The sequence below is a fragment of the Anticarsia gemmatalis genome, chromosome 5 (genome assembly GCF_050436995.1).
Source record: "Anticarsia gemmatalis isolate Benzon Research Colony breed Stoneville strain chromosome 5, ilAntGemm2 primary, whole genome shotgun sequence".
NCBI lineage: Eukaryota > Metazoa > Arthropoda > Insecta > Lepidoptera > Erebidae > Anticarsia > Anticarsia gemmatalis.
Genome location: NC_134749.1, coordinates 5,919,649 through 5,935,081, shown reverse-complemented (window position 1 = coordinate 5,935,081; position 15,433 = coordinate 5,919,649). Strand labels below are relative to the sequence as shown.

Genomic DNA, 15,433 nt, shown 5'->3' with positions numbered 1-15,433 from the left:
CTATGTATTATTGCCAATTAATTGTACATATAATCAATAAAATTTTAATAAATAGAATGGACACAAGATACACAAAATAAATATATTTTCTCTATGTTCTTTAATGTTAGAGATATAATTACTTTTGCATATATTATTATTGACTCAAAGCTTAACTCCTCCCTTAGCTTCTGGACGGAAACCGTTGTCCAGCAGTGAAACAAAGATGAGTTTAAAAAAATATATGCTACGATAATGCAATGTAGCATAATGCTATCTACCATAATATGGTTAACAATAATATAAGTTAGCATCTAAACAATTTAATGTTCAAGTAAAATTCATAATTGAAAGACAAATATTAAGTATTCTTAGGGTTCCGGTTTGTTTGATTTACGATCAACAGCTCTTAAAAGTTGGATACAAACCAAACGAATCCTTTCCTTTGATCAAAACAATCAAAATAGATTGGTGTCACGAAATTTCCCTTTCTAAACGTAACGTTGTTGATTATGATCTTAAGCTAATCTTGATAGAGACAATCAACTCAGACATTTCAATTCGGAAGCATTTAAATGCGCCTGACCTACATTTAATTTTGATACATATTACGATAATTGCTTGCGTTTAAAAATGGACGCAAAGAATTGAGATGCCAGAGATTGCAAACGGCAACCACGTGGTGATTACGCTAATCTCTCGCTCAATTAAAAATAACTATCGTTATCGAATTTTATTGTGAGGATTTAAATCGTTATCGTATAAAGTGCATAGTGGTAGCGCGGGCGATAAGCGCACGCCGGCCGTAGCGATGGTGGAGCAAGTGGTGCGGCGGCGGCGGCAGTCACAGTCGGTTGGCACGCGCGGCCACACGCGCCTTCCGCCGCGGGCCACGCCGCCCGCACCTGCCGCCCCGCTCCGCGTCGCACACAGGTAAACAAACACCACTGACACACACCCGACACCACACACACAGACACCAAGCATACCCCACTCTCCTGCGACCCCAGGCCACACCAACCCAGTTCTAGTGCTCGAATTTTGTCAACACAAAAATAATAACATCTTTATCTATTTTAAGTGCCAATCGCAAGTTTGGATTGTTAACAAAAATTTCAGTGCTTTGTTTTCAATGATTTATTTTCGAAGTGCCGACAGATAGACGTGTATGACATAATCGACATGTACAATTCATGAACGTTGTCTCACCTTTAACGAGTTACAATAATAGTTCGCTTTGTAACTAATTAATTAACGAAGATACACGAGGCATGGTACCGGCAGGAAAAGTTGTTAACGTTTAATCTACTCAGAATTAGAGCAGATCATAAGTTAATGCCGATTTCGGAAGCTTCCGGAATGGATTCGGAGATTTCAAAATTAATTATAATGAGACTCAAAAATGATCCAGTACTACAAACAGAAATTGTAATGTGATAATGGGATTAATATCGGAGTATCAGATAAAGGTGAAATGTAAATGGATCTAGTTGTATCACAAGACTAGACAACCCTCTTATCGGTTCGGAGGCCTTGAGATGAGCCTGAATCCCACATGCTTATCAAGATTAATGAGATGTTACGTACTCGATAACAATACTCGTTGCGAACAAAAGTGTAATTAACACTACTAGTACATAGAGAATATTCAATATGCAAGCCATAATAGTGCGCTACATTTGTATGTGTATCTACTATGCGAAGAAACGAGTCGAAGATGAAGAGATAATACCAGCAATAACACAACATTGATCTGTTATTTCATCATATGACACTCAAGAAATTGATAATACGCGGGCACACCCAGATGGATACAAAGAAGATCAAAAGTGTCGACTGGCTACAAGAAAATTGCTTTCAACAAAATGAACTGGTTGAAGGTTCAGACATCTAACTCAGCTATATTATGTTTATTTATCTAAAAGCCTATAGAGCAATCGAAGTGGAAAATCTCACCATCAATAGGATTCCCGCAATAGTGGATCGGTTCTATTAAGGTAATTTGAACACGTATCGCAATTTACATAAGCTGAAATTGTATTATGTCTCCCAAACATTGCTTGCGGATCGATGCATTTATACAAACATGATATCATATTTTCGTTTCTTTTCAAATATTGAATGCCCCAAGGGCTTTTATCAAAATATATTAATTTGATAAGTGGCTGAAACTGCCATCTTTGTTTGCAGTTCTTGAGGCAAGTAACAGTCCAAATTACCTCCGTTTTGTCTGTTAAGTAGGTCAGAGATAATAACTCATAAATTTTAAGCTTATTTTTTACCTTCTAAGCTTGCCCTGACTGAAAGATTTAGAGACAAACGTGAAAAACGTTTCTTTCTTAACAATGTTTTATTTCGCCCGATGATTGACTTGCTGGGCTTAGAATGTTAAATCTAAAAGCGTTTGTTAAAAGATAAGATTAAATAATTCTTCATTCAACTTTTGATCTGAGAATAACCTGTATAACCCATTAGGTTAGCTTGATTGAAGACATTTAGGTGTGATTTTCAAAATAAGTATTAAACGATATACAGTTTGAAATAAACAAGATAAAGCCTAGACAGTATGAACGTTTAAATTGGAATAATTTACTGTATGTTTTCAAAGTCTCACTAAATTTGAGGTATGAAATTAAAAACAAATATATATTTCAATCGTTGCTTAGCTGTGATATTATCTGAGATCAGTTTATTGAACGTTTTTTAGAGAAAAAAATATCTTACTTAGAATAAAATTAATATAGACAATCATTTCCATATCCGTACGGATAACCACATGGAGTGAAGGAAATCATTAACAGTTAATCAGTTTGAAATTCACAATCAGTTGCACTTGCACAAATAAGGTTAGTAAACAATACACTGATTATTATCATCATAATGACAATGAGACGGTTAGCCGATTAGTGGCTATTAATATTCCCGAAAAGCTGTTAGTTCTCTTCTTAGCACCATGGCTATAGACGAGGTTGATTTATTGATCATAAATTCATATTGCTCGCTGTGTTAACATCGTAAATTTTATTATAGATAGGTGAGGCTATGACGTGTACAATTTAACCTATATTATGCATGTAGGTTCATAGAACAATGTAATTATAGTACGTTTTTTCCACATGGAAATGCAATAATGATTGTAACAATCCCGGTCCGTTGGTTCTGTTTGATTACATTTTGTTTTTTTTTAACGTTAAAATTAGAGTCATGAGTATGTTAATAAAGTACTGAATTAATCAATAATACTTCAGTATCTATAATATTTATTTGTTCTACCTAAGTAACCAAAATATTTCTCAAAATTCGTTTAAATTGTATACTCATATGAAGCAGTACAACTATATTCTGAAATTAATAACGATAAAAGTGGTCTTGAAGCACGTGAATCGTGAAACAGCTGTTCGGCCTTGATAACGACAGTCATCTACCATAAATATATTTTCTGGTCACATAAACGTATACACTTAAATTGTGATAAACATATAAGTATTTTTATATCAAATATTTTTAATAACTACTTATACAAAATTTAATTTCAACACTATTTTATCGTGTTCCTCGTAAATATCTGCTACGGGGCGGTATTCTTTAACCAGGCAAGGCTTTCGGTTTTCCGTACGAGCCATAAATTCACCTGGTGAAATGAGCTCCTTCTATCTTTGTACAAAATGGCTTGCGAAGACTTGCTACCTTGCATTTATAGTCTCGTGCTGCAACTAACATGCTGTCTTGAAGGATTACGAAAAGGCTCCTTTTAATACCCATACTACAAAGTTGTTTCAAATAACTACATCACCGTAGACGTGTATTTCGCTAGTATATTTTAAACGTAGTTTACATCCATTAGTTTGTGAATATGGTTCGTGAGTGCTCTTATCTGCCATCAGCTATCCAACAAGCAATTATATTGGCATAGACCTTTTTATCGAATATCTGTAACTAGGATCACTATAACTAGGCCTCAGACATATAATTTGCATTTATTTTTAATGTTATTTTATAAGTGACTTAAGGTTAACTTTAGTCCAGGGATTTAAATTGGATAAAATATTAGGTGTTAAAAACTTGGTAGAAGTTTTTATTGAACTGAATAGTTTTTTAAAGAAAAACTTATTTCACATCGTATTACTTTTCATATTATAAAAACTCAAATAGCATTATAAATTGCATTAATATTTTTTAAATCGAATTCGTACGCGGTCAGTACGAATTCGATTGAAAAAATATTAATGCAATTTATATTACTAATCTGATATCACTTGCAATAAATTCTTATTTAGTGTCATCTATGTAAATACGTGTAAGAACAATTCGCTTATGAGATAATGTTCTCAAGAGATGTAGGTGGAAGATGTTTTATTTATCTTTACACACATTATCAGCGTTTATAAGAGGATCTTTACGTTATCACAATAGCTGACGCAGAGCGTGACACGGTTTCTGCTCAGCATGATCTCTCGCCTCTGTACTTTCCACATCACAGTTCAACGTATTATTCAAATACTTGTCAAATAATCACCAACAATAATAACGTGTAAAACCCAACACGTTTTTGCTATTCACAACAAAAAGTCGAAGATTACAAACACATTAAATCTTTTTTGTTGCGATAATTACACCATAAGACAAAAAAATACTTATCTATTCAAAGTAAATGTACAATTCTACAAAATACCATCGCTTCATAGTTTCTTCTTCTCCTCGCTCGTATTTCTTTTATCCACAATATTAAAAAAGTTAGTTTTGTTAAACCTTCCCCGGAGGCGTCATCGAACGCGTTCCCGGGAAAACATATGACATCATCACATATATTTCGCAAGTCTCATAATACTGTTGATATTTTTGTCATTTAATTAACTAACACTTTTAGAAGTGCTGATCTGTTTCAAGATTAATGTGGGTAATTTTTTTCATGTGAACATGTAACGTATCATATTTCGCGCAAGCACGTTTCCCCATTTCCCACAGCACTCAAATGATAGGCATTTTTTCATACTCGTCTTTATCAGAACGTAAATTGTGCGATTTACGTCAGCTCCGTTTAAAAAATATTTAGTTAAAGCTAATAGAATCTGTAATTTATGTGCTAGAAGTTTATAGCATATCTATTTCTTAAATAAATATGTAATTAAATTGCCTTTTCGTAAAGATCTACCAAATACTAATTACTTACACATTAATGACCCACTCTATTTAGTTTATCCAAAGACTCAACTATTATTCTACTTATTCAAAATAGAAGTATATCTGGGGGCACGGAAGTGCCCCCGCAAGTCGAGCAAAAAAAAAGCGGCACGGCCGTAACATCCTTTTCTCGAAGCAATTCGGGCTATTTTTGACACCCCTATAATTTCGTTGTGGATAAAACAAGAAGCCTGGATTTTCAGCAACTAATTAGTCATTGTATAAACACGGTATATTTGAAATTTCAGTCAATTTGAACCAGTAGTTTAGGAATGACAACTTGTTAAAAATTTGAATTTTGTCACTCACTGATTCACTGACTCACTGATTCACCGATCATCAAAAGTCTAAAGTACTTCTAGCAGACTTAGAAGCTTAAAATTTAGGATACAAATAGGGTTTAGTGTCTTAATTATGGGAAAAATTTAATATTTTCTAATTTCGGTCCAGTTTTCTAAATACACCAACTGCAACATTAACTTTGTAATCCCATATAAATGTATAAGATTACAAGGTTACATTTGCAGTTAATGAATTATTATTACAGTAGAAAATAAAATAAATAGGTGTAAATAGGTACCTACTATATGAGACATAACGAGGGAGGGGGTATAGGGTGGATAAGGGTGTTTAGCCCATGAAACTGAACAACATTCCCATAGGAAAATATGTTGAATTATGAAAAAAATACGGCTTTCCATACAAATTGGACTTATGTTTGCTCTATTCGCTCTACAAAAAGAAGTGAGATGCCATCAAAAACATTCTGTAAAAACCTCAAGTCTCGCCGTAAAAAGTTGTGAGATCGATATAATACCAAGTCGATTAATCTATTTAGTCTCTACTTAAAGGACCTTCTGTCTTAAGTTATTACGTATGTTATTATCATGCCAATTTAAAAAAAAATACCTTTAAAACAATTAGATCGACTTGGTCATCGCAAGAAAACACAAATTCGCCATTAACATTTCAGGAGCATTAACTTCTCGTCGTGCTGTTTAGTGTGATACATACTAATAATGAAATCATGCGATGGCCAGGTCGGTCTATTTGTTTTAAAGGTATTTTTTTTTAAAATTGGCATGATAATAACATACGTAATAACTTAAGACAGAAGGTCCTTTAAGTAGAGACTAAATAGATTAATCGACTTGGTATTATATCGATCTCACAACTTTTTACGGCGAGACTTGAGGTTTTTACAGAATGTTTTTGATGGCATTATATTATGCTTTTTTACGTTGGAAGAAATTTGTTACAGTACTGTTGGTAATATGACTATTAGTAGTTTGATTGTGATGATTTAGTTTCACTCTACATTCGAGAAAGATCTCAACGATTCTCATAAAAATATTCTCAAATTTACCAAGATTCTTCCACGGTATTCGTTGTCGCCAACAAACGAGGATAATGAACATTTATTGTTATTTTCTCTCTGACTTGAATAGAACAGGAAAGTCCTTAGCAGCATATTGTCAATTTAGGTACATCAAAGTCCAAATATAATTAATTTTCAATGCCTTATCGTTACCATAATTAATATTGAAATATTATTAATCGACCGCAAGCGTACACAATACTACTGTGACAATGCAGCTTCATAAGCTAAACAAAACCGGGTTGTATGAATTTACATGAAATAACAAATAACAAAAATATTGTCAAACGATAACCAAATAAAATCCTTTTGTCATCACGCTAGTCGCAGTTGTTTTCAAGTGTCGTCCAATGTAACTATAAAATGAAAAGGCTCGCTACCGACTTTGAAACAACCTTTCAATTTCATTTTGTACTAGTTGCCACTAGTCGGCGTGTCCATCGTGAACAATTACTATTTTATCTGTAATTTATTCTAGAATATGTTAATTTATTGATGCTTTAACTGAATTACTACGTTACCTGTTCACGTTTCGATAAGAGTGAATACGTATTACACGTTTCGATTATTTTCGATAGATATTTTGCAAACAGAAATCTTTTATTTCTATCAGGGTCTAATGTAAGCAACATAACCTAACAGTTGGTCTGATTCAAGCAATAACTTTAAGTTAAACTATACGACAGACCATTCCAACGAACATTATGTTAACGAGTTTCAGGACTAACAATCTGTAACTATGTTTTTATTTTACCTCTGCGTAGAATACTTACTAAAGACCGTATTAAACGATTAAACGTTTAGAAATGCTTAGTTCAATTAGACTCAATCTATTAATCGCGTTACGAATAAGATTTCGATTGATAAGATTTAAGTACATGCTTATACTTTCCAAAACATAAAAATAAAGCGCAAATTATACGTTACATTATAAATACTCCAATTAAATGGGCAAAAATGTCTCTCAAACTGGGATCAAAGAACGAGACCTTTAAGGGGCAATCAGTAAATGGCTTAGCTGTGATCTAATCATTGAATTTTTTTTTAGTATTCGTCTGTGGTGTATAAATTCTTTTAGCCTCATATGTCAAACTCTTTGTTACAAATAGTTCCTAGGGTTAGTGACATCGTTCTACAAATACATTTTATCACTTTCAATCTTTCCGGTCAGTTTCCTTTTATTTGTGCGTCATAGAATACATGGCTTGACACTCCCCGAATTTCACGTACACTGGTCTTTCAACCAATAGGAGCGATGAGTCATTCCGTACAAAGTTTCTCAGTCAACAAAAACATAACTAGTGTGCGGTAAGATTTTTACAGGTGTTATAAAACTTAATATTTACACCTGTACTAATACTGGTAACCTTACTCGCTCGAAGCAAGGTAGTAACTTAACAATATAAGAATGGTAACATTGTGAACGTATATGTATGTAATGTATGTATTACTTTGACAGTGTGACTTTTACTTTATGCGCATAATGTTGACGTGTGGCTCATGAAGCGCTCATCACTATTCAATGCAAATCACGACTGTATCGATATACGATAATTCACTTATTTGTCACAGTACTTGCTTGTTGTATGGCTCGTTACACCTCATTATACTAACTGCTCGAGACAAACAAATTCACAAATGATCTTCAGCGTCGATATTTGAACGAGGTTGCTTCTGAAAATGACGCCACTGTCAATACTAACAATAAATTGAATGTGAATGAAATCGTAAGTGGAACACAGTTGTTAATCGAATGCCACCTGACTAATGGCAATGTTAATGGTTATGATAGATTCATGACAATCCTATAATAATTGAGTTTATTGAAAACTCTAAAACCTGTTAAAATACATTGACAGTGAACTAAAAAGTTAGTGACGACTTTTTTCTGCAAGGCTGCATTGTTTCACATTGTTATTTTTCAAATTTATTCTACGTGAACGTAGTCGAGGCCATGCTAGTTGATTATAACTTGTGAAGACTTTACAAAGTTTTCTAGACTTGTAGTCTGTTAGCATCTAAACCTTCTTTGCAATTACTATGTCTAGCTCGCCTAGGCTGATGGGAACTTTTTCGTTTAGCCAGGTAAAAGTTTGCTCTTCATATGTGTTTCTGACACTGAGAAAATCAGTTTTAGTTAGAGGGTTAAATATCAAAAGGCAATTACTGTTCAACTCTACAACACTGTCAGCTGTTTAATTTTGGCTAAATCCATCGATTGAATCATCTGTTATTTGTTTTAGATTTTACACACATACTTACGTCGTGTTCTCGTACACCTGTTGTTGGTATATTAGGATCAATAATAAAAATACGACTGTTCTTAGCAGTAAGAATAATTGCTAAGCAGTTGCAATGACACACCTATTTAGCAAACGTGCTTTTTCATAAGCCTTCTGTGTTTTAGGTTAGCAAAACAATAGAGACCACAGTTAAGAGTATGTATAAAGCCTCTGTGTTAGAACTAAAATCATTATTAATAAAGAGATGTTTTGTCTCTATTGTTCTTGCTTGTATGGGACGCAGTAGTCACACGTTTTTGTGTGACATTCTCACTTTATTTGCAGCTTCGTACAGATATATAAGTCCCGCCTTGCCTTGCTCTGGTACACGAGAGGGATTAATTATTTTTTACGAGCAAACGTTCGTACGTAGGTAGATGTCTGCAGTCACATATCGTCGAGATTCACATTTTGAACCCTTTCTCAGCCGTATCTAGATTATTTCCCTTGAGAATTCTTACGTTATGCATATTGCAAATTGACTTTCATAAGGTAGGAGATATCTTTCCAAAACACAACTAAATATTTTATTAGGTTGCTCATTGTCCACTTACAGTTATTTATTTGTGCATAGAGTTGTTATATGTGTACAGCCTATATCTATAAATATAGGTTCTAGAGCAAACATTTTATGCTCCGAAAACTTGAAACAGTTTTGTATTCCGGATATGCACGTCAAACCTTCACTTCCGAATGTCTAACGGACTTGAACACTTACGGTCAGTCTATTTTGGTTTAAATAAATTCTAACCCCAAGATAAAACAGTCTATATAGATCACGAAAATATCTTTTTTGGGTAAAAAACATCTTTTCTGCTTTCGAGAATGGAGAATGTTACTAGGTATGCCAAATCGCTTTAAATTTTGACACAGTATAGCCTGTATGTATACATATAAACTAGTTTTTGTTTTAGTCAAAAATACCAAATAGTTTTGATTTTATAAGCATTCAAAGTTTCGAAAAATATCGAGTCCCGCTAACAGCCGCGTGAGCGGCTGTGACGTCATACTACATTGCCGCGCCGCGCGAGCCGCGTCCCGCTTAGTATTTTGGTAGTCTTAGTATAGCTTGCGTAGTATTTTGTTGTGTTTTCGTCTGCTTATGTATAAAATAACTTATAATAATAGTAAATACTATTCGATTAATAAAATGGATAGAGGATTTTAAAAAGGGCAATCGGATAATCTACCTGAAATAAATTGAATAATGGTTGCGAATTATTTGTGAAACAAATAGAGGTTTTGTTGCATCCGAAATCCTACTTAATATTATAAATGTGAAAGTTTGTGAGAATGTACATATGTACATACATAAGTACATAAGTAATACATACAATGACATACATATGTCATTGTCTGTATGTATGTATGTATGTACGTACATATGTATGTATGTATGTATGAACGTACCTATGTATGTACGTATGTATGTACGTACCTATGTATGTACGTATGTATGTACGTACCTATGTATGTACGTATGTGTGTACGTACGTCGTATGTATGTAAGTACATATGTATGTATGTATGTATGTATGTACGTATGTATGTACGTATGTATGTACGTATGTATGTATGTAAGTATGTACGTATGTAAGTATGTATGGATGTTTGTTACTCTTTCACGCAAATTTGACTGAACCGATTACGATGAAATTTGATATATAGCTGAAGACCCAGAATAACACATAGACTACTTTTTATCCTCGAGTTCCCGAAGGATCGGGATTTACGCGGGAAAGGTTTTCATGCGGACGAAGTCGTGGGCGGCTTCTAGTATATTATACAGGTATAATAAGTAATAATGTTAGATATTTACGATCACTGCATATTATAATGAAACAGTTTTTAACCGAAATAATCGCATACTTATCGATTTTACATTTTTCCTGCCACAGTAAAATCAATAAACTAGCGATCAATTCGGTTAGAAATTGTTTCATTATAAGATGAAGTTATTTATTATTACTAATGTACTTACCTACATAATATTAAATTACATTTAGGCACAACATATGATTTCCTAGTATTTGAATTGAACATTTTTAAAAGTATTTAGGAATAATTTCAATGCACCGAGCGCGCGACCGCAAGCGGACTGTGTGAGCCAGACTGAGCAAGTGTAGAGTGACGTCACACCGTCACCGAGAGCTAGCGTCGTGCGGTTACAACTTGTTTTACTTATAAATCGAAAACTAATTGACGTATCGAAGTAATTCTTTCACCAGTATTTTTTATTTTTAAACGAGAATATGGAGTGCTAAAAATCAAAATTAGGTAACATTCTCCATTCTTTTATTTGAATTTTTAAGCCTTCTTAGGTAACAAACAGAATAACAACAATGGCCAAGCTATAACGTGAGAACTTGTGAAATATATTTTATTCACAGAAAGTAAACGAAACTTGTAACACGGATTTATTACTTTCATTGTTACGCTGTCGCCGGGTCACGTATTTAGTTAGTAACACAAGTTTTTTTCCATTAAAATGTATCCACAATTTGAACGTCCCAAATTGAGTTTATTATAATAAAATTCCTTAGTTTTAATTATACAGGTTTTATTTTCTTTCAAAAGAACGCTAATGAATGGTAAGACAAAAATATTCAATTATCTAAGCGCTCTATTATTATTCTTGTTTAAAGATATTGTACATCTGTGATTAATTAATCATTGTGTTTTTGCGATTTCGTAGTTTTAGTGAAGAGGGCCAGTGTGGCCAGCTATAAATACATATAAATTGCGTAAATTTCAACAGCTTTAGTGTCTTTTTGGGATGTGTTATTTAGTATCAAAGCCTCTGAGTAAAATATTTTGTTTCAAAGCAAATTACAGAGCTCGTTTATAATTTATTTAGTTGACATTAAGTATCAGGAGGCGAATCCCAATACCTTGCCCAGAACATCTACCTACATTATTCATTCGATTACCTCACCGTCCACTACATCAAATTTCTCAAGAGGGATCGTAAAGTTAACGCTCGTTATATTAAAACTCTCATAGCCTTAACTCCTCAAGTACGATGTAAACGTTAACAGACTTTTACAAATTTCTTCTATCGGTCTTAATATTCTTTAATTACTGCAAGAAACTTGTAATCAATATTAAATGGAGCTGCTCTTCTCTGTGACCCAGATAGCATTGGGGTCCTAAGAGCTTGATCCCGTAATAAATAAGTAGCCGTCGCGCCTATAAGCCCCCTAAGAGTATCCCCTGAGGGATGAAAGACAAACACGTATTTAGTTACGTACGCAACTATACAACAAAGACAGATTATATTCAATTGTAAGACCAGGGGAAAGGTTCTATTTAAAATGGATTTTATACCTTTGAAGATTTAAGGATTCCGGGGAAGCGGTTCGTAAATAGGGAATTTTACATAATTCTACTTAAAATCAAAATATTTATTTAGCCGCAGCCTTCAGAAACCACTCATAAATATGTAACCAAAAAAATCCTTATTATAATAACATTTATGACGTTGCTATAAAAAACAACTAGATAAACGCAAAATGCTTGTAAAAACTAAATTAACTGTCAAACGCTCGAAACAAAGGCTGTATTCAAAGCTCGAAATCCCGCTGCTGACTGTTTGGGTCATCTAATATTCTTTCTAGTGAATACGAAATTGACAGATGTTGCTCACTCTTCACCTACAGTGGATTAAAAATCATTCCCTCGTGATTTTTTTTCAAACGGAGATCTATTCGCAAAGTGAGAACTTTTCACTTCAGTGAAGTGAATGTCAACTGTTCTCAATTTACGTTATCGACGATTATGTATGTCAATAATGTTATCAGATATTTTTGTTTAGTCTATGACATGTCTTATTGCGTAATTTGAACGTAACTATTTTATCTACGATGCGCTGTATTAAGCTCGACCTTAAAATATGTAAGTACTTATTTTTGTAAAATATTATTTTCTAGCAATATTTTTCCGGTTTTATTTATTTACATAGGTTTTATCTCAGTCTACGAGGCTGAGGTGGCAGAATAAGTATTGCTATCTAAAATGAAATACTGACGAAACACAACAATTTGCATATCACGGCCTACACATTTACTTTTTCACCCGTTGAACCCTTTTTTGTTGAGTAATTTTGATAAGATATGTGACATGAATTAAGTCTTTAACATTTCAAGAGAATATTTTTTTTTAGTAATTCGGTGAAAATAAGTTATATGTTCCCCACGTGAGTAGACCGAGACCAAGGAACATAATTAACAGCAATCCCTAAATATTAATTTTGCATATCAATTTTAAATAATGCTTAATATTTTGGTCAGTAGAATGTTTAAGTATAAGTGCGCAAATATACATATAAAGCTATGTTCGCAAATATGTCTGGTTCCCGTTGACACGTTGTTAACCCACATCATCGACATAAGCCTATAAAATTTACTTTCACTGACGGCTCTATAATAATCCCTTTTTTTTCACTTCGTAATACAACCATCAAATAGTTGTTGAACGATAATTGAATTTTATTTATGGTTCCTAAACCACTTAATATCGATCTACAAAATCATGGGTTTCAAACCTTTTCTCCTTTTCAGAATATTTTCTAGTTACTTATCATTTATTTTTACGCGTTACCCATGAAAGGCTTCACTAAGGGAACCTAGTAACGACATAGCAAAAAAATACCTGGTAAAATTCGTTAAAATTAAAAACTTTTGTACAAAATCAAACTACGTACTTTATTAAAATCAAAGTGACAAAAGTAAAGAAAGCCTGTAGAAGAATTTGTAAAGCAATTACAAGAAAGGTAGGCTGATTTTGATACGGTTTGTCTAACCACATAAAAGGTTTGTGGGGAAAGGATTTAACTTTAGGTACCAGTTGGTGGTTAGGCACGGGTCACAGTGTAAAACTTCTCGTCTCATTCTAAGAATATAACCTAAATTCGTTACGAATAATACCACGTATCCAATCTAAATCATAATATTATCTTGGCAAAAATTGAATATAACGATAAGAAAATCCTTGTGATTTCTAAGTTGGAAAATTCACCCTTCTGCTGACTTGTACCCACTAGACAACTTTTTTGTTTTGTTTTTTTTATAAACTGCTAAAGGATTGAATCTTGTTGGTTTGATTGAAGTCGATATATCGTACTCATAAGTATATTGATTAAAATAACAATGGTTTCTGATAGAAAGAGATACAATAAGTAATGTGGACATTATCTTAAACAACGTCTTTAAATCAACTCAGTAAATTTACTGAGATAATTTAAAGACGGAAAGAATGCTGAGAAATGCTGTGATATTCGACGCAAAGTGAATTGTTGTACTCTTTAAGTGTAATTACTCTCAAAGAATACAACAATGCACTTCGCGTTGATCACAGCATTTGTCATTGAGAACAGGGAAAACATAAAATCATAATGATGCCGTTCTAACAGACTTGACACCTGACCTATGACTCGTGACGCAAGCACTGCAATCTCATTCACACTTACGTTGATTACAGATGCATAGTCTATGTATCATACCGACTGTAGATTACAGATACCGACTAATGTTTACTAATATCCAATGAATAAATAATAACTGTATCATAAGTATGTATAAACATAAATATTATGTACACAGAAGCAATTGTCTCAGAGAATTGTTATTGCTCCTTTGATTAATCATTGAAATTCGCAAGTGATAAACTTGATGCCTGTTTCGGAAATAATTAATTCCAGACTCATTTCGTCAAATGCCAGAGAAATGGTCCGTAGAGCGTTGTACAAGTTTCGCTCAAAACTTTTATGAACAAACCTACGCATTTATTCCAAAGTTATTTTACAAATATTAACGTGTTTAGTGCTAATTCATTTACATTTTACTTTGTAAAATACATACATATACATAGTCCTGTATGACAAACGTTTGTGTGAAAATAAAGCAAGAGCAGAATTTAGGGATCGTAGCACGAAGCAGTTTCTGGGCTCTACCTTTGTGCTTTGGAAAAAGGCGTATTTTTATTATTAGATATGCATAGTATTATTTCAATGATCGTATCAGAATAAAATATTAAGAACTTTAGAGCCATCGGCTTTCTGCTTTATAAATATCGGACGTCTTTCAGTATCGAGAATCTACATTTTCGTTCCGTATTCCGACCGAAGTTGGATTGGAGATTACTTCTTGACTAACAGCGTACTAGATACATATATTATGTGTGATATTCCGAGTCGTAATATTTGGATTTTGAGCTTGAACGAGTTGGAAACTAAATCTAAACTTGAATATTAATATGCCGCATCGAGTAAAGAGCCAAAATGGAATATCATGCAACGCTTGCAATAGAGTAATATCATGTCTTCGCTTTGATTAATAAATTTAATATTATTTTTTCATTAAAAAGACAACACCCGTATTGACAATTGCTCTTGTGTCGCGGAGACTTTTACAAACAACTTTCACAAAGCACGACCAGACCCAAAACAATTATTTGTGGACCGCACAAATAATTGCTCCGTGTGGGAATCGAACCCACGACCTTCTAACGCAATGATATTGGCGTGACCACCTTAACCACTGCACCACGATTTCCTTATGTAAAACATGAACCTTTAATATAATAGTCCCTTACTATATAATAGTATACCGTCGTT

At 33.5% G+C, this 15,433-nt stretch overlaps 1 protein-coding gene across 5 annotated transcripts in view; it reads left to right on the top strand.

Annotated features, from left to right (window-relative positions):
• The window catches only part of dnc (phosphodiesterase dunce), a 300,082-nt gene that overhangs the window by 159,131 nt on the left and 125,518 nt on the right, over positions 1 to 15,433 (top strand). The window contains exon 1 of one of the 5 annotated variants that reach the window (XM_076114359.1): positions 776 to 912. The exons of the other annotated variants lie outside the window; for them this stretch is intronic. Within the exon in view, the coding sequence (XP_075970474.1) occupies positions 791 to 912 (122 nt within the window). The 5' untranslated portion in view covers positions 776 to 790. Of the gene's footprint in view, positions 1 to 775; positions 913 to 15,433 lie in introns of those variants that run through there. 5 annotated transcript variants of the gene reach the window in all.